The sequence below is a fragment of the Anguilla rostrata genome, chromosome 1, assembly GCF_018555375.3.
Source record: "Anguilla rostrata isolate EN2019 chromosome 1, ASM1855537v3, whole genome shotgun sequence".
NCBI classification, from domain to species: Eukaryota; Metazoa; Chordata; class Actinopteri; order Anguilliformes; family Anguillidae; genus Anguilla; species Anguilla rostrata.
The window spans coordinates 27,501,686-27,522,874 of record NC_057933.1 but is presented as its reverse complement, the minus strand read 5'-3'; the positions used below and the strand labels follow the sequence as shown (position 1 = coordinate 27,522,874).

Below are 21,189 nucleotides of genomic sequence, written 5' to 3'. Positions count from 1 at the left end.
CTCGGGCGGCAGCGCGAGAGGCGCTCCCCACAATGCCGTCTTCCCCCGGACCGCGCCGCCGCCGAAGACGGTTCCCCCGAAGGGCCGACGGACCAATCACGGCCAACGATTTTCAATTCCCCCCTGTGAAACTGTAATTATTTTTGAATTGTTGCACCTTAACATTGGAATGGAAATGCGGGAGAGGAACGAGACAAAAACAATCAAGGACTCAAAGACCAATTCAGTGTTATTAACGGACGCTTCTCTTTGTTGAACATGAGAGTCAACGATAAAATAAAAAAATATAAAAATACAGATTTCTTCCTTTGGATAAATGAAGATGTCTCTCCAACTGGGTGGGACAGCTCCGGTCACAGCACAGGTTCCTGATGAGTCGCCGGCGGAGGGGCGGGGCTCCCGGCCGGCTCCGGATCGCTCCGCGCCGGCAGGACGTCCGTCAGCCAATAGCGGAACAGGGAGCGGACGGCGGACGTCTCCGCTGCGGAGACGAGAGAACGGTCGTTATTTTCGTGCAAGGTGACCTTTCGACTCGAGAGCGCTCTCAAGGACTCAAACTCAGAGACTTTCTCCTCCTGGGAACTGCCACCGTTTCCAGCAGCTACTGGAAACCGAACCGTTAATTTAGTGTTCGCAAACCCCCCCCCTCTTTCATGCAGGAATAACATCAAACGGGTTCCAAAAAAAAAACGGACGCGTGCATAATTCATATCCTAAAAGCGTACCACCCTCGAGCCCTTTCTACGCTCCTAGAGAGAGTGAAACAAAGCAAGAAACTGCTTAGGAAACCCGTTTCTCCTGGAGGCCATTTCACAGGGTCACTTGGAGTCCTTCTTCTTTGTAGTACGAACTTTCGGCGATGGGGACACTGTGCCGGGAGAGGTCACCCCAGCGTAAAATTCCACACCGAGCCCGAGCGGCCGCGTTAATTACGCGCCGCGACTCTTCGCCGGGCCGGGTCGCTGAGCAGCCCCGACGCCTTAATCGGCGCAGCCTCGCGACTTTGGCCTTTCCCGAACCCGTCCCCGTAATCTCCCCTCCGCGGCCGACGGAATTCGCCAGCTCCTTTTTTCCCCCCCCGATTCTGCCTGAGGAACACCGCCGTGAATGAAAGACGACCTCGCGCGAATCTCGCTCGCTAGATAAAGGTTAAGCAAACGGGAATAAATATTAATTAAAGAGGCTGAGGGCTGAGAGAGAGAGAAGGGGGGGGGGGGAAGAGCAAAGGCTGCAGAACAGGGGGAGGACGCGCGTCTGGGGAGCGGAGCGCGAGGCGGTGAAACGCGGGGTTATCGATCCCGTCTCCCGGCCTCGGGGGGGAGGCGGCCGCCGGGGCGTGACGGGGACCCGCGACCCCCCCGAAACGACGAAGCGGTGGCGCCCGCGGGCTGCTGCAGCACTGCGGAGCTGCGTTTGTTTAAAGAGCCCGTTTCTTTTCTCCGGGCCCGGACCACCCGACTGTATCTGTGAAACGCTCCGACAGGCAAAAGAAAAAAACAGGCCCCCGGTGGTCCAGTACAGGCCGATCATCAGCACACACATGCGACCCCCCCCGCCCACTCCTGATTGGCTACGCAATCCCTTGCATTCCCTACACGCTTTGATGACTCGTGTATTCTCTGCAAATAAGTTCTCATTCGACCGACGTAGGTACAAATGTACACATAGACATGCACACATCAACACTTGTGCACGAATGCACATACACTCTCTCGTACATGAGCGTGTCCACGCACACATAACCGCACACAAACACACACACACGCACGTACACACGTAATCATGCATGCACAAACACTCTCTTACATGAACGCAAGCATGGCCATGCAACCACACACACGTGCACACACGTACATGCATACACACGCACGCACATACACATAAACACACACAGGCACACACACACGTGCACACACACACATGCATACACACGCACGCACGCACGCACATACACATAAACACACACGGGCACACTCACTCACGCATACACACACACGCATACACATGCATGCACACATGCACACAAACACACACATGCATATACACGCACGCACATACACATAAACACACACACGCGCACACACATGCATGCACACACATAAACACACACACACACACACACACGGAACACAAGGCCCGGGCGCACACCGCGTCCACACAAGCCTCACGCACCGGGGGGCATGTCGGAGCCGCGGCCGAACTCCTCCAGGGCCCCCGCCAGGCCTCCGGCGTCCCGCCGCAGCGCCAGGGCCAGGAGGCGACGCAGTCCAGCCCGGTCAGCAGGGGGCGCCGTCCCGGCGGCGAGGCCGGCCGTCAGGCCCTCCATCACGGCGTCGGGAACCTGGGCCGCCGCGGACGCACCACCTGGCGTGGAGGAAGGGGGGGGGGGGGGCGGAAGGGCGAAGGTAAGAGAAGTTCACTCCGTCCTACAGCACTGTCAACAAGAGGCTTAATTAGTGCTCTGAAGGTCAGTCTGAACGTCTCTTCATAACACACGGAGAGAGGAGTGGAGGGGGGGAAAAAAGCCACAAACTCAAGAGTCTCTACTTTCTGCTGAACGGGTGGTGAATACAGATGACGGCGAGTTCCAGTAAACGTCGGGAGCTATGAAACTCAACCATTTACCGGAAAGGAACCGACGTTACCCGTAAAACCCCCAACTGCAAAGTTTTTTATACTAAAATAAAAGTCCTTGTTGCGCTGTTCGAGAGAATGGAAATATGACCACAGCTGATGCCTCGGGGTACACGCATGGAATTTAGAACACGGCGCGTATCCACCTGAAGTCTGACGTGATTTATAAACTGCGTTTGTAAAACTAGATTACAGATTGTTCAATTAGATGACTCAATACCAGACCTGGGTCAAATTCGTATTTGTTCTGGATTCAAATACTTTTCTACGCTTTACTGATCTTGTCCGGTGTATTGGAACCAATGAAATACTTTCAAAAAGTGCAAACCTTGCCTTCTGGTCATATTGGCAGGCTCAATTACACCAGGCAAGATCAATAGAGCACAGAAAAGTATATGAATCCAGAACAAATACGTATTTGACCCAGGTCTGCTCAATACTGATACAACCAACGGGAATGTATGAGTTATCAGAACTACTTTTGGGGGCGGGGGAATACATTTTTTAAATATATTTTTTAAACTTCATGAATATATTGAATTCATGATTGTTTATTTTACTTTTTATAATGAACTATTAAAAAATAAAATGTTCTGAAGTCTTTACAGCTTAGTTTCATGGGCATGAGACAGCCAGCACAGCCTGCACCATTAATTATTACTGCAAATATATAAATGTTTTATGGAACTACCGTGGAAATAAACCGGAACAGTAAATTGTTAAATGACGTAGTTTACGCAAACATTGCTGAACTATGTAAAGAAAAAAAATAATGTAATTCCCATATGGATCTGGGGACTTCAAAATTGATTACAAGAAACACAGATACTAAATAAGGGTGTGGTGAATCAGATCCTTTGGTGGAATGGATTCCACAGAATGTCTACAATATAAATTAGATGTTTTAGATGACGTATTCGCCCTGGGAATTGTGGCTGGGGTTTAACTATTGTACTTCCACCTTCATTTACATATTGTAGAGCACAAATCTTGCTCTCCTCCAAAGGAAAACAATTCTAACTCTAACGTTAAACAAGAGTGAAATAGGTGTCTCAGGATGTCTATATGAATCAGGGGAGTTTCAAGACGATGCATTCGCCCTAGGGGTTGTGGCTAGGGTTTAACCCCTGCTCGATTTTTGGTCGAGAAACCACCTTTGCCAGATTCTGAGCCAGGAAAATCCCTGGTCATGAAATGGCCTAAATCTCATTGTGCTACGTGTATATGACCAGCTCTAAGCAAACAGGGGGCCCACATCACAATATGAAGACCAGATTTTATCACATAGTTGGTTTAACTACACAGTTCCCGTTTTAAAGTTAAACGGAGGGCTGAGCATGGCAGTTATTTCAAACTCAAGGATTGCTGGGTAGGGCGATGCCTGCTGGAATGGGCCAGGAGAAAGCCAAAGTCGGGACACCGATTGCTTCCAGGGATGCGAATGACGGTCCCGCTGCATGGCGGTTTGAGCCGTCGAGGTTCTACAAGTTGCGTGGGACTCCCCCGAGAGGTCGCCCCCCCGCTGGCGGCTTCCGCTCCACGCGGTTACTCGGTTCTAGTGATACGCGGACCGGCTTTGAGCGCTGCGCGTCAGGAGCCCCGCGTCCATCCCCGCTGCCCTGGGGGGGGAGGGGCAGGAGCGCCTCTGCGGGAGGACACTTACGATCGGAGAGGCAGATCTCCCGCGTGGCCCGGAGGAAGTCCAACAGCTCCGCCATCTTCTCCTCCCCGCGCTCCTGCTGCTCCTCCTCCTCCTCCTCCCCAACCGGCCCCGGCTGGTAGGTGAACTCCACCGCGGCGGCGGCGCCGGGCGCCAGGCCCAGGGAGGTCAGCCTCTCCTTGCGCCTCCTCTTCTTCTCCTTCCTCCTCCTGTTCCTGCTCGTCTTCGCGTCCCCTCCGGCTGTCCCGGCCTCCTCCTCCCGGGCCCCGCCTGGTTCGCTCGCCTCCTCCGCGCCTCCTCCTCCACCTCCTCCTCCTCCTCCTCCTGCCGCTCCGTGACGCCTCCTCTTCCGCCTCCTCCTCTGGTGTCCTCTTTCGCTCGGCTCGGGGCTCCTCTCGTCTCTGGCCTCGGCTGGAAAAAAGAACAGAAGACATTCCAGACTCTATTTCGCTTCATTTATTTACTTCTTGGGCCTAATACATTACTGAGCCTGTGTTCACAGGCAGAGGCACAGAAAGGCGATGACTCATTCCTTATGGTAGCTTAGTGATGAAAACACAATGCAATAAAAAAAAGAGCATTCATTAAATTCTGATTGGAACATTTCTCTTTTTTTTGTAAAGGACAGTGGGACGGTCTGCCCTCCTTTCATACTTTCTGCTTCAGTCAGACAGTAGAGAGCAGTGTGGCTACCGGGGAAAGTATCACAGCACAGAAAGTTCAGCGGCGAGAATCAAACCCCCCCCCACCCAAAAAATAATGTGTCGGAGTCCTGCAGACTGTCCGATTGATCTGGTCCGATTAAAAACGCTTCTCGCGTAATCGCCTGGAAACGTTGCCGTGTTCGGTTTCCTTCGCTAAACGTAATGAAAATTGCGACCGTATCCGTTCGGCGCGTTTGCTGATCCGGAGAATGACCGCGACGCGTAAACAAGCCGCTGAGTTCCCCTCCATTGCTCTGTTAATTTGGTCCTCGGGTGAAACGGGAAGAGCTTACGCACTGATAGCTACAGGGACGACGCACTCGCGGAATGGTTATCGACGCACCCGGCCCTGACGGCGTGTTTCGAAGCAAGCGTTCAGCTTGGAAGCTGCCGAGTTTCAGGTTCATTTCCGTTTCCACTTGATGACTCCTCCCCTCGCGTGACCTCACGGACAGCCGTGACATCACCCTTTCCGGGGGTCCGAGGAGCTGCCAGGCGCTCGGAGGCAGGTGCCCCGCCCCGCCCAACCCGCGGCACCGGGGTGCGGAAGACTAACGGCTTGGGGCCTGAGACTGCCAGGCGGAGTCGGGGGGGGGTTGTCTGTCAGAACGATGGGGCTCGCGGGACGCCGCGGTGCAAATAAAATGAAAAATAAAAATAAAAAATAAGGTCCTGCTTCTCCACGGAACGGCGAGTCCCCCGGTTTAGCACGCGCCCGAAGATCCCCGCTGTATTTACGACGGCGTGGCGTTTTTACGACGCGCTAGTTCTCCGGAGGGAGGGAGAACTAGCGCTGCTTCTACGTGCAAACGCCCGTCCGGGGAGCGTTAGCGCTGCGTGCACTGCACTTATTGTTTTGATCGTGAAAGATGCGAAGCCATCCCTCTCCCTCAAGAAATCAATGCTAATTATTATTTAGGTTCATTATTATTCAGGAACTACGGGAAGTGTGCGAGAAGCTTCTTGCTGATGAAAGCAATGCAAGAGGCTTGTCGATGATGAATACCGGGAGGAGGCAGAGAGAGGTCAGTGATGTGCACCTATATCAGCCGTGTCACAGTGTGCTCAAAGTTAGTGAGAACATCGATAGCACACCAAATTGAAGGTTAACTGAATGTAATCAAGTCAATAATATGTTCTCCGGGGTTTTGTGCAAAAATGGGTGGGACTATCACACGTCATCAAGAACACGTTAAGTATTAATCAGTTATTTCACATTCCAGATAGTTTTGATTGGCTCAAACCAGCCAGTGATTGATAGCAAGTGGTCCACTCTTCCTTACCAGCAAAGTGATGTGAAAGACACCCAGGGCTCACTCCAATCACTCATTGTATCAGTCCTTGCCTTCTCTGTCCTCGACTCACCTGGAAATTTATTGAGAGCCGCCATCTTTAAGGACATTCCAGCCCATTAAATGCTCTTTGAAGGCGCTAGGAGCGAGGAGCTAGGGGGTTCTTGAAGGATCCTTGAGCAAGGAAACATGCAGAAGTATTTCTTGGGAACACGCAACGTATAAATGATCAACCTGTGGATCCACCTCCCCCCCCCATCTGCCATGTTTGTAACTGACATGGCTTCAGACTTGACTGAACAAGGAGGTCCCATTTGCCTGATACGTTTCCTCAATTCCTCCATCATCGGGTCCTTTCCTCGCACCCTTTCCTTGTGTCCTCTGTTGGGTGCAGCTAAGGAAGCGAGGGAAGGATACAAGTAAAGCAAGGTAAAATAAGAGATTGGAGAGAGCCCCCAGTTGATAGCCAGATCGGATTTGGGGGAAAAACACCCTTCCCATACTCCATGTTGTTAGGGTGTGAGAGTATACAAATTCAGAAAGACGTCTGCATCTTCACCAAAGGATTGATAGCATTAGCCCTCACAACCGGTTTGTATTTTATCTGCTGCTTTGCTTCCGTGACAAGCTATTCCACAACGGGTACAGAGCAGTTGCAGTATATCTCTAGAGCCGGAGACCCACAGAAAGGCTCTCAGGATTTCACGCAATTTGTCCAGAAAACGTTCCGTTCAATCGAGTCTGTCCAAGATGTCATCCCACAGACATTTCAAGTCTGAATTGCTCCTTTACACTAGTACATTCCAGAAACGTTGACGCGAGGAGGACGTTCCTTGTCACTGCTGTCGACTTCCTTGTGTCGGTCGTCCGCACCCCATTTTTACAATATTACTCTTCTTTACAAAGTCCTCCGTTAACTTCAGAACCGTGTCAAAATCGACGAGGAACAGCACCCTCATTTTAACAACCCCGAACCAAAGGAGAAGAAAGAAAAACTTTGCCCGAATGTGCCGTGATGGCAACTTTTAGCTGTCAGACTCAGTGTGAACACCGCTTTCTGAAAATCCTGTCAGTGCTTCCGAGATGACGTCTGAAAAGAGTCCAAAGCCTTGCTCGCAGGCCCCGACTTCCGGCTCCTTCTCGTGGCTGTCGATCAATCACGCTCCAGGCACAGTCAGCCGGGGTAAGCCTCCGCACTTCCAAGAAATCCAGCGCGCGTGTGGGTGCCAGTCATGAAAGTGTGCAAAGGTTTCAGAATTTTAATCAAAGCGCTGACGCTGCCAGAAGCTTGCTATGCCGTGTTGAAGAGTAAGATTGAGGAGGCGAGAACTGATCAAGAAATGTGCACGTTGCTTCACCATGTATGTATATACACTGCCACTTTTCAGTCATTTTTTTGTTAACCGATCAAAAACAATTTTTTTTTTTTGTATTTGCTTCAACGTGAGGTCTGTGCAAAGAATCTCAAAATAACAACAGGATTCATTACAATAAATCACCTGCAATGGCATGTCCTTGTTATCACCATGGCTTGATACTGCAGTCAAGGCTTATTTCCAGTCAGGCACATTTTGCCAACGCAAGGCACAAGTTGCAATGCCACAATTATTGGTATGGCAGAGCAAAAATGACAGCTCCACAAAGGCAGGTTAATTTCAGCTTTTTTTTAGCATTTGTGCTAAGCAGGTATAATGAGTTTCACCAGTCATTTTTTCCGATCACAAGGAACCTGCATGGCTGTGCTTCCGATTGGCTGAGAACCAATGCTGCTCAGTGTTTTCATCATTCTAAGGGTACGGACCAAAAACCTGGATGCACTTCAACCAGAAGCACATAAAGATCAATAAAATCTCTGCAGCTCCCAGGTCGGGAGGGCATTCTTTATACCTCATTGCCAGGACGTCCTCCGTACAGGATCTGAGCCCAGATCAGTTAAGCCAGAGGTTTTCAATCTCTTCTGATCCAGGGACTTCCATGCAGGCTCAAAGGCATCCAGGGGTCCCCCATTACAAAAGTACCTATATATATATATATATATATATATATATTATATATATACACATATATACATATATATATATATATATATATAAAGCTTTTACACTTTGACATTTTCCCCAAATATATGTGTGTCACTGTACATGAATTCTGGATAGGGACCCCCTTACAGTACATACAAGGGCCCCCTGTTGAAAACCCTGGAGTTAAGGACTTGAGCAGTCTTTCTGTGAGGAACATCCATCATGACAACACACTGTATGCACTGCCACTTTCTTTCTGTCGAAAGGCGCTGAAAAGATTAAACATTCATGATTTTTCCGTTCCTGACCGTGAACGTGAATGAAAACATGAGTAGCACAGCAGCAGATTATGCAATGATGTGCATGGGTATCTGTGCACACGGGACACTTTAAAAAAAAAATTCAATATTGCATAATGGGGCGGAATGGTGGCGCAGCGGGTGGCACTGTTGCCTCACAGCAAGAAGGTCCTTGGTTCGAATCCCAGCTGGGGACCTTTCTGCGTGGAGTCTGCATGTTTGCATTCATGAGTGTTGTGAGTGAACGGTGTGTGTACCATGGGCAACATAGCTCAGGAGGTAAGAGCGGTTGTCTGGCAGTCGGAGGGTTGCCGGTTCGATCCCCGCCCTGGGCGTGTCGAAGTGTCCCTGAGCAAGACACCTAACGCCTAACAGCTCTGGTGAATGACAGGCATCAATTGGAGCTTTGGATAAAAGCGCTATATAAATGCAGTCCATTTACCATTTACCAGGAGATGGACTGGTGAACTGTCCAGGGTGTATTCCTGCCCCTGCCTTCCCTGACCAGGAATATGCAGGTATAGATAATAGATGGAAGATTGCATAATCTTCAAAAAATCTTTGCTATGTTAAATCCAGGTTCTAGAGAGCACCACTGAAGTTCAAACCTGCAAACATCAGTAACCGAGGGTTGGAACAGAAATAACACTCCTAATGCATAGCAGTTTGAGCCAATCCAGATTTCGCCATAAGCAGGTTACTGCAATGCGCATTTACAGCCTGTGGGTGGTACACCCATTTTATGGTAAGATCTGAACTCAAACTGCTATTCCATATCAGCCAGCCCACAGTCTAGTTCCCGACCACTACTCATTGCAAAGGTAAACTCCAGAACCTCCACAATTAACTTGTACTAGTTGGCAAATATGCAAATGATGAGGTTGTCTTATTAGCCTGTCTGGGCGGGGTGTCATGTGACATTTGACACATTAATAAAACATTAACTCATTCATGGACCCGTCAGCCAGAATGAGTATGCATGACATCACATATAAAATACAACTCCTGGGCGTGTCTGTGTGCCTGACAGAAGCAGGTTTACTCTGAAATCCCAGCGGCGTTTGCAGGGACGTCTTACGCAATGTTACTAAGGACAACAACGTGGACCTACTTTTCCCTGAGCTCACCTTAAGCCTAAGGAGAGTACTTGAAGACAGTGAATTTCAAGCATCACACCTAAACTCCATAAGCCTGGGGATGGAAGACCTCTTAAATAAATCTGAAATGCTTTACGACTTATCACAAGCTGCAGAAATGGCCCCCGTAAATGTGAGAGTATGACCTTCTTACCAGCTGGGCCGTCTTCGGTATCGACGCTTCCTGGCTCTGGAAGTGCGGCGGACTCCCCGTCACCTGCCCCGTAGCCTTCGGGTGGAGGAAGCACGGTGTAAACTCTTGTCAGCGGCGGCTTGCTTTTCCCTTCTTCTCCTGGAATACATAAGACAGAAATGCAGTGTTTCTAGCGGCGCTTTACAACCAAGGGGCTGGTGCCTTGAATATTTTGACTAAGGAATACTAGATAAACTTAAAAGTCCCCTTCTTCAAACATTTCATTGAGACCAAAGCAATTACGTTGGATCGTACGTGGTGGGTGGTCACAGTCCCCCTCGCTGCTACGATCACGACCACTCCTGCACCGGGCAACGCGCAGTGTACTGCTGATTTTATTTTCCGGTCTGATAGTTAATAGATTAATTAATGGCCACGGGTAAATACGGGGTCCTCGCCATTCACACAAGACCCGGGCACGCAATCTTACTTTAGCACACGTTCCGTTTTCTACTGCTATTACAGCTTGTTAGCCAGCTGGCTAGTGGATACAATGTAGTTGCCCTTACACTGGCTTAACCCGCTAACTCCGGAATTGCAAATGCTTTGTAAAAAAATATATCAGAAACGATTTAAGTAACGTATTATTCGTTATTTTACATTCACTGTTACATATTTACCTGTGACAACTGAGAAATCCTTTTCTTACGTAAATATAGATAGCGAAAATGAAGCCAAAGAGTTAAGTTCAAATATACTTTTACATGAATATGGTTTTCACCATTTATATAAAGGTTTTGCAACATCAGTACTGCATGAGGGCAGTTGTGAGACTTGAAGCATTGATTCAGGAAATTTGGACCAATAAAACAAAAGACAGCAATGAGTTGTGTAGAGTAACCCCTGTCCCCCCTTTCGTGCCAAAGCCCAGCTGTGTCGTACCCGTGTAAATCCCAGGTGAAGAGCAGGGTCGCGGACCTAGGTCAAATAATGTGGGTTGACCCTTTCACACAACCGGCAAACATGGGATGTTGCTTCGATGTGAAAGGGATCTTAGTAGGACATTCTCTCAATTTAGGCCGGGAGATTCAAGCAACTTTCGAAGCCTTGGCTGTAACAGCAGCCTGAATTCTTGGAACAGAAAATAACATTTCATGGTCTGGATCCCACTTACAGCAACACATCATAAAAAAACAAGCGGTTTCCTTGACAGACGCGCTCAGCCATGCTCGCTGCACGTCTTGAACTGTGTTTGAAGTTTTCTAGCGCTTCAAACAGTGAGGGAAGGAAGCCAAAGAAACGAAGGTTACCTACAATGCCATTTAACGTCCCACGGGAAGCTGGATTGTTTTGGATGTCTTCAGAGAAGCTAGTGTACTGAGTTGTTTTTTTACCTGCTGCTACTGTGCCTCTAATGGTTTTCACTTTGGCACATGCTTTTTCACAGACTGATCCTGGACTGGTCAATGGCGCCTGTGGTTTTTCAGTTTTTGGAGGCACTGGGTAGAGTCTCCTCATAAGTTTCTCCTGAAATACTAAATATACAACAGACACATTTTATATTAAAATCATACCAATATAAACAAATTAACATAACAATTACTGTTTATGTAACAAGTGAATCGCATGAATATAGGCCTATGTGATTACATGTGAATACCTATGAAATAAATATAATGTAAAAACATGCAATAAAAAATATTCAAACATGATCACGATACACATGTGGAAATATGTGGCACACTGCATGCAATCAAATTTGACATCAATATGACAATACGTCACCATGTGTTAGCACATAATGTACACTGCATATGATCACACTGCATTTTGTTGAGCAACTGTTTTTATGTTTGCCGAGTACAGCAAAATGAGAAATGCATTACATTTTTTGTTTGTTTTTCCAGTACATACACTTAAAAAAAAGTTGTCATTGGGCCAGTTGTTGTGCATAATTTTTTAAAGTTGCACACTTCACAAATACCAGTTTCTCTAACCTCAAAAACAGAGGATAATTTCGACAAGGCTTTTCGCCAAATGGCCACAACCGGCCTACCGTGAGCCGTGCTCTTAAAACCCGTGCTGTGAGCGAGCCCTAAAGCGGCGCCAGCTCGGTGGCATTTGGTGAGATGCCCATCTCCGGTCCACAAATCCGGAATAGGAAACCGAGCTGCTGGGAACGGAATGACGCAGCGTAAATCCGATTGGCCCATTTCATTTTGCATGGCTCAGGTGGGGGTTTTATCGGCGTGTCTGAAATGCGCTCCGTTATTGCGTTCCAGAAGCAACGCGCGGCGCAACTTTCCGCTTGGACAACGCGCGGAAAACCTTTTTAACAACTCCCACGGCTCGGTCAGCTCCGGGATATTGCTTGGCCAGATGCCACTTGTCAGTGGCCATAGGCGTTAGAGGCTAAATGGACCACGTTTGGCTTCAGGCCTTGGAGGGTTCCCTGGTATGGTTTCAACATGTAATTTTCATTACCTGCTGTGAAAGCGGCCACATTTTTTTAAATCCACCCCGGAGTGCTGTGTCCTTAGTAAGCAGGACATTTCAAAATCTGTATTTTACACGGAATCACTTGCTTTCTGATAAAAAATAACTTTTGTCATAAATATGTCGACTCACAACAGTAACACAATTCATGTTAAATAAATTCATTATTTTATTATGATACTTGTAACAAAAGCAGGATAAAATAGTGGGATTAAATAAGATACAAATAACGTTTTGGTGTTCTATCAAAACAAATTCTTGAAACACAAACCAAAATTTAAAAACCCTTTCTTCTTTAATTTACTCACGCAGAGCGAGATCGTCGTGACACCTCGTTTTCGACTTAATTCAGATTAAACGCTTTCTCTTTGAAAGTCGCAATGCTGCCAACGGCTGCGGAAGTATTATGGTCGATAACCCAAATGTCAGACAGCGAAAGACGACTGGCTCAAAGAAACGGGAGTCATTGTTTTCTTGTGGTTCAATCTGGGGTCATCACCCATTGTAGACCATTAAAAAAGACCTTGGAAAATCGGTGTTAATAGAACGCCTTTTATTTTTTACCGGCATTTCGCCTTTTTTTCAGCATAAAAAACGCAAAATACAGCTTTAACTCGACCACTGGATTAGTCAGGTGATTGTGCCAATCCAGTGTCTATGGCGACCCAACAAGGATACAGAATGTAACGAAAGTTTAAATCTCTATGGGTCATGTGTTTTAGACAAATCGTGACACTAGCTCTAATGGACAACAGGGAGGTATTGCATCAGTCAATATGACCAGACAGATATAGGTTATTGTTACTGGCCCCAGAATTAATAGGAATGAGTCATGAATCCAAAATTTCAGAGTATACTATATAGGCTACTAATAGTCTTAAATGGAACTCATTGTAAAATTGACAGATTGCACCTTTAAACCTTTAAATATGTAAAGTGCACAACCCTATGGGCCTCAATCCTGCCTATTTTACCCATAGTATAACCCATTGTAAGGTTGGAATAGGGCTGCAGTAAGAACACTATAAATGGTTCTATAGAGTAATATGAAAGATTCAAAGTAGCTGATGTTTGCCACATGGTTTTTCTCAAGCCAATTAAGGGAATAATTTTAATTACCATTTAAAGCAGTTAGGTAATTTGTGCATACGTCATGGCTATCCAAAGAGTAATTAATATTAATGTTTTTAGACCGTGAAGAAGGCGTTTCCACACACAGAGGTCACACACAAAGGCGTACATGATTTGAAAGCAGAAAGATACCAGTATTAAGGAATGAATCCACAAGGTAACATAGTTACAATAGATGCAACAACTGTCATTCCACACCTAATTACATGTTAACCATGGCATCACGTTTTTTTCACCATGAAAGACAGCAATATGTAATCTCTCATTCCTTTAATAAGGCTTTATAACATCCCTGATACAATAGATTTTAAAAATGAACAGGTTTCTTAAATTTTCTTCTGACACGTTTTATTCAAACAAATCAAGACTTTATAAGCGATCAAGAGTAGTATGATTCTCTAACCAGAATTCCAGGAGGTAAACATATATTAAGTTATTATCAAAAAGATAAGTTTAGGCCATGTTTCTTTAAAAAAAATTTTTTTTAAACAAGTATCCTATATTAAAGAAAAACAATTAAAACAACAAATAATTTAAAAATATATCCGCAAACTTTATTTTATAAGTTACACTCTCCTTTCTGTGTGAAATGTATACAACAACAACCACCCTACAGCATGAGTACAAAGAGAAATTCATTTAAATAAAACATTTAAAAAAAAAAAAAATTATAATGAATGTTGTTTGACTGAATTGCACGTTACCTTCGAAGATCAATTGTTTTGTGGTAGTGAGGAGGCTTGCAATGTGATATTTATGTTGAACATTTGTGAGCATACATGTTAATGTAACTATGTGAACAAGACAGATATAAGTTAATATGCAAATCGAGGTGAAAAGTACTGTGATAAGTAAATACCACACCCGTGCAAAAATCACGTTATTTGCTTTGCATTTAACGTAGGCCCAAACATTGGCCAACTACCTACCCAGTCTACTAGCACGCTTTCCTTCGTTATCCAAGTTCGCTAACCAGAAGGCAGCAACGTTAACTCACATGAGTTTTAGTAACAAACCAGAGTATCCTTAGACTAATTAACACCGTACTGTCTTCACATGACACCTGCTAAGTTATTTCTGACAATTCACGAGCAAGCTAGCCCACGCTCACAACAATGGCATAACTTGTTAGCTAGTAGTAAGGACTCAACAAGTTAAGTAGCAAAGAATCTATCGATAGCTATAATTCGACATGAGCGAGTTTGAAAATGACGTCAATGGTGGATGGCTTGCTTACGTTCAACCATAAAAAGTGCTAAATTAGCTAGCTAACGCTAGTCAACACCGTTAGCTATCAATGGTTAGCTAGCTATGAGGCAGAGTTAAGACTTTTAGCAACAAAGTGTGCACCGTAGCGTTTCTTACCTTCTTTTCTGTTTGCCATGTTGCAATTGTGTTGCATGTGTCTACTCATCAGTATTTTGCCATGTTTAGTTACGGACAGGATAACCAAGAGTTTAGACTAGGCTACCTATCCACCGAGTTAAGAAGAAGGGTGCCCATGGCCATCCTCCCAGGCCGGGTACGCCGAAACGTTCTAATATTATTTAGCATTTATTAATAGTTACTGGGTCAGCACATTTTTCTCCGTTTCTGTAATAGGGAAAACCATAGTAATTACAAATCTAACAATCGGTTCAAAAAACACAACTGGCGCCTTGCTGACAACAGACGGAACAGCTCGGCGATTGGACCTTCTCTGAATAGCGCATGTGTAGTTCCAGCGCTCCGCCAGTGCTTCGGCAAAGTGCTAGACATGCGCAGTCCAGCCAAGCCAGCTGTGAAGAGCGGTTTTGACAGCAGCGCATGGAAACCGCGACGGGAATACCAAATACCTAGGCTACTAGTGTTTCAGCATCAGTACCAGCGCATACCAATTTAAGCATTGCGCCTCAAAACTTCCGTGGTAACTTCAGCATGTAACAAGGATCTAAAAAATTGGAATTACCTAGAATGTCAGCGCTGAAGAAGGTAATTTTTTATTTTGTTATTACATAATTAATACTGATATGTTATCTGTACAAAAAGCCAGGGGGTGAATATTGTCTGGTTGGCTTCTGTACACTGTACAAAGTCGGGGTTAATTCATGGTTTACGATACGTGAAGTAAATTGAACTATTTGTTTTTGAAGTGTCCTTTCAATATTAATGTAGCTATGTTTGAAGCTGACATAAATGATTTAATTTTTCTTGATTCTTTTAAAATCATCTGACGTTGAGAAAAACAAAAGTCAACTCTTCGGAGAGGTTAGATTGTATTGTCACATGCAGACTATAAGTGCATGTCATGAAACATTTATTGAATTACATCACTTCAAAACAGGCATGACACATTAACTGTCCAACTACGAACGATTCCATGTTCAATTACGCCCATGTGTCGTTGCATGTACAGTGTGCAGTAAGTTAGAGACAAATAAAACAAACGGGATGACAACTGTTGTAATAATTTAGCTTTAACTGTGTCCGAGGCATGTCGATATTGTTGTGTAATGTTGCGCTATATTTTAAATTTTTTACATTGCTGTAGTGCACATGTATGCCTGTATACAATCATGCATTTTTCTGAATGGTCGCTTCATTCAACTTTATGGTGGAACCAGTGGAAAACAGAACTTCACAGCTGCAGAATGCAATTGAAAAATTTCTGCTCGTTTAGTCCGGAACAAAGAGGGTAACGTGCAAGTTAAATATTGTAGCGGGCACTCAACCGCCCTAAAGAGCAGATCGAGGGATTTTTGGGTTGCTTTCAGTTCAGAACAGCAAGACCAGCAGTCAGTCTCTATTGAATAAAATTTCACCTGCAGTATGTGCTTCACAATGGCGTTGGATAGGCGCCGTTAAATAGCTTCACAGATATGACCTGAGAACACCCCGTGTAAGTGATTGCATAATGCTTCAGCACTAGAAAAGTGCGATAATACAACCTACGGAAGATTTTGCAAGATAAGCATTCATTTTCAAGTAATACCAGCGGAAATGCAATGACCATTGATTTAAAATGAGATTTACAGTAGGTTTGTTGGACTGGCTTATTGAGGTATGGGAAGTCACATGTAATCAAAATTGATAACATGCACCATTTTTCAAGTAAGTCCACATTTAAGAAACTAAGATTTAAAAATAAAATAAAATAAATGTTTTGTGCTTTGTAATAGAGAACAAATATCAACAATCGCCTATATCTAAACCAACGTATTTATTATAGGCACAACTCACTTTTTTTAGCAGTTCTAAAAAGTCATTATATGTAAGAGCGAGTGTCCTAAATTAAAGGATGATGTGCATAAGGATGTTTTCCACTTCTGTAAGTATTCATCACTGAACAATCAAACTGATTAGTACTGAGAGTAGTTCGGTCGTTGCTGTTGTTATGCTGTAGTCATTGGGTTTTTAATTTCATGGATGAGAATATTTTAGCATTAAAGTAAGATTAGTAGAACTGCAAATGTAGTTCCATAAAATAGCGCAAGGATTTTATAAATGAGATGCCTGCTCAGAGGTTTGTCCGCAAACACTCAGCAGGCGATGCTCATTTAAAGCTATGCCTCTATGGTAGTTTAGCACTGCACAAACGCAGGTCAATCTTTCATTACACACTGAAGGTCTCCAATTATTTTTTACAGTGTGTAGGGAGAGCAAATGTGTCATTCATCTCACAGGAGATGGCAGAGCAAACTAAGAAATGCTTTTACTTGTGCATCTCTTTAATCTAGAATAGGGGTCCAGCAGAGTCAGAACATAGGAACTGCGTTTCCAGCATGGGGGTCTGCATTCGTGCCAAGTCCCAGTAAAGAAGCACAGCCTCATATATTATGCACTCATATAAAAGTGGCTTGGTAGAGTAGTAACGGCAAGCAGGCAAGCTTTCATTAACATCAAGCTTTCAGATGATGGCAATGAAAGAGGGAGGTGGGACCGACTGTTGTACAAGCAGGAAGGGAATTAGGCGATAGCATTACATGGTGTGTGCATGCGTGTGTGTGTGTGTGTGTGTGTGTGTTTGTATGTGTGAGTTTGTGTGTGATTATTTATTTCTCTGTGCCCACCCCTCTAGTGCTTTCAGTCTTATGATGAGATAGAGAGTGTGTGTGTGTGCTTGTGTGGACGTGTGCATATGTGTGTGTGTGTGTGTTTATTTGTCTGTGTCCACCCATCTATTGCTTTCAGTCTTATGATGAGATATAGATTGTGTGTGTGTGTGTGTGTGTGTGTGTGCTTGTGTCGGCATGTGTGTTTGTGTGTGTGTGTGTATGTGTGTGTGTTTATTTGTCCATGTCCACCCGTCTATTGCTTTCAGTCCTTTGATGAGATAGATGGTTGAGAGACACTGATGATAATGTTAGCCTTATGTTTGAAACATCTGTCCCCACCTGACAGACTGATAAATGACAACACAGCTGGGGATGTGTAGGAACAGTAGAAAAACATGTGGTTTATTTAGTTTCATCATTGTGTTTAATCATCGTCATCATCATCATAATCATACAACATTTTTAGTAGTGGAGCCCTTTGAGCAGGGTGTCTCTGTGGGGACCTGATCAATAACCTTTTTGTGCCGTGTACTGAAGTTGCAAACCAGAAAGAAATAATCCTCGGTGGAGTCTCACATATGCATATTTTAACAGCCTTTTCCCAAGTGGGCATTCATTTGTTTTGTAATAACTGCTTTGTCTTATAGATGTTGGTGTGATTAAATCGTTGGCAGCGCGCCCAACTTTGACCGACTGACCGCAGGCTCACAGTGATGTCATGTTCAATATATTGGACTGAATGGGGCTTACTCTGTCCAGAAAAAGCAATCCACCTGCTTATCATGTGCTGTATGCACTTTATGAATAAACAGTCTTTTAATGTGTGGAGACGCTTTGATCAACGTCAGATGTAAATCCTCTCGGGTTGGGAGTCGGGGCGTTGTTACACAATTGGAGATTGTGCATAATACCATAACACTCTCAACAGGAACGCTAGAAAAGAAGCAATGATTTTTTCATAAATCATAAATATTTCAGGTGTTATGGATTGTGAATATATGAGGTCGTGTGTAGATGAAACATTTAACCATAATCATATCACCATTCTGTGACTGTGATGGCAATGAACTCATAACTTGACAGTTTGGAAATGGCAAGGTAGTTCAACCCAACTAACATGAAACATGTAAAAAATGTTGTGGAACATTCCAGTTAGATTCCCACCAGCCCTGGGTTAAATTATGATTTTATATATTTTATCCCTTTTGACACAAGTAAATTCCTGCAGATTACTGGATTTGTGAAGGTGCAGTACGTAAATTTGTTGTGGAACACTTTTGTTAATATTTGGTGAAATTTCTCTCACATCCTGACAGATAACAATAAATTAAAAGGTCTAAGAAAAAAAAAATCCAGTCTCTCTGACTGCCCCAGGCAGTGAAATCAGCCACTCTAATTTTCACCACGCCCAAATCTTAACAACCAATCAGGACAGCTCTCTTCCCTGCCTGCCTATCAATCACATTGTTCGTTCCAGTGCTGCCAGAGCAGACAGGGTGGGTGGGGCTACATAAGAGCAGATTAGAGGTAATGTTACTGCATAGATGCAAATATTTGACCTGTAAACAATGCGATACTCCGGTACTACCATATACATTAATGAAAGCAACTCTGTAATTCCTGTCCCCCCCACCACACCACCAATGTAACCTACCCTTCATTCCTCATGTTATTGTCAGTTAATCCTGAATGGGCACAGAATGGAACTGCCTCCCCTGTTTCTACAGATTGGCTGTATATCAAGATGCATACTTGTATTCTGGTTGGGACACATGGAAAGTATTGTTGCCATATTGTTGTCAAAATTTCATTCTGAGCTGTAAGTATGCAAACAGTAAGCGCATACTACAATATAATTCACAGATGTGTACTTACGTTCTTGACAGGACCCAAAATTTTGATCCTGCTATTTACCTTAGTAACTGCCAATGAAACCACAGATAAGTTTGCTTGGTGTAAACGCTACGAAAGTCACTTATTGACAGCACAGTCAGTGTGTTATTGTACAGTACCCGCCATAACAAAGACATTTTTTCTTGATTTGGCTCTACTCCACAGTTTTAGATGTCTAATCAAATTATTTGCATGTGGTTAAATGCAGATTCTCAGCTTTTATTAAAGGGACTTTTTATACATTTCAGTGTATATTACTTACAGCACCTAACCACATGAATTATTTGATTAGAAAAGTTATTGAGTATAGAGCAAAATAAAGAAAAAAAAATGTCTTTGTCCCAAACATTATGGAGGGCACTGCAGTTGTGTACCTGTAGGCATTCTGGGGCTTTTTCACAGGTTTTTCAAGTGTAACAAAATCAAAAGTTCACATAATTTTGAAGTATACAGAAGTATGCATTGAAGTGCACAGAATGCAAATATGCATAACAGAACACAACTCTGGAAGTTTGGTGTTCTGTTGACAAGCTGCCTTTAATCGCTGACCCAATCAGAGCTGATTTGAGACTCGAGGACTAGGCTGACCTTTCTGGAGAAGCAAACCTTACTGCAGAAAACTGACATGCATTGTTGTGAGGAAATTTTTTGTAGTGCAAATACAAACAGTACATGTTAATCCTGCATTTTAAATCCAGTCCTGTTTGAAATGTGCTCTGTTTTTTGCATTTTTAATCAAGTTCTGTTTGTCTGGACCTCTGGTCAATAGGGTTTGATTTCTCCCCATATTCACACTGGATTCAAGAATCTGCCTTTAGTCTAGTGTGCTTTGTTGAATCTTGTGTATTAAAGAATGATAATTAGTTCTGCTTTTTGGGTGTCTAGCTTGCTCTGTAATTTGCTTAAGGATTCAGCTTTTTATGTTGGCTTGGTAGACTGCTATGTTCCTCCTACGGTTATTTTTTTCGTAATGTTCTCTTCAAAAGAACAATATTATCTTAAGTTTGACTACCTGGTTCTATTTTCAGTGTAAAATGATGAAGTTGAAAACAAATTAGATTAGATTGGCGTTAATCCACTATGCTGCATATTACTCTGTGTTGTTCCTAGGTTTACTGTGTTGTGTCCTGTATAAAATCCAGGGGAGTCATTCAGTTGTGGCCAGTAAGATACATAGGCGGTGTGATAAACTTACTAACTCAAGTGTTTCATTTTTGTGAATCTATCTTTAATGTGAGCTTGTGTGAGCCCCTGACAGGTAAGGCATGAAATCACTTGAAGACTAAGCTATGTGAGAATAGGGCCTTGTCTCAGACCTTCCCCTATCCCCTTGCCCCTCCCATCAGCCTGGACCACTCAAGGAAATTGGCTTGGCTTTAAAGTTTTACCAGCTGAACCATTCGATTACATTTTAATTTCTGCTTATCTAATTGATGAACCAGATAAAAGAACATAATACTATTTAATAATACTATTTAATACTGACCAAACTAAAGTCTGACACACTCCTTTGTTTCCTTACACTCCTTGTTTCCTGGATTACACTTCAGAGACTTCTGAACCTATACATGATGAGTGTGGCGGCAGTGTAGCATAATGGGTAAGGAACTGGGCTTGTAACCTAAAGGTCATAGGGTCGTTTTCTCAGTAGGACACTGCCGTTGTACCCTTGAACAAGGTACTAAAACTGTATTGCTTCGTATAAATCTAGCTGTATAAATGGATGCAATGTCTATGCAAAAAGTTATGCAAGTCA

General features: G+C 44.3%; 1 protein-coding gene across 2 annotated transcripts; it reads right to left on the bottom strand.

Moving 5' to 3' along the window:
- Positions 1-222: 222 nt before the first annotated feature.
- Positions 223-15,228, bottom strand: LOC135253498 (glutamate-rich protein 1). Of its 2 annotated transcripts, none has more exons than XM_064332843.1 (6): positions 14,872-15,228; positions 11,274-11,414; positions 9,901-10,038; positions 4,298-4,705; positions 2,173-2,364; positions 223-481 (listed from the first exon to the last, which is right to left on the bottom strand). In XM_064332843.1, exons 1-6 carry the CDS (start codon positions 14,918-14,920, stop codon positions 354-356), a joined length of 1,056 nt encoding a protein of 351 aa, XP_064188913.1. In that variant the 5' UTR covers positions 14,921-15,228; the 3' UTR covers positions 223-353. The 2 variants fall into 2 exon arrangements, with proteins under 2 accessions (XP_064188913.1, XP_064188923.1); XM_064332853.1 differs by lacking the exon at positions 14,872-15,228 and adding an exon at positions 14,436-14,731.
- Between the last annotated feature and the right edge of the window lie 5,961 nt (positions 15,229-21,189).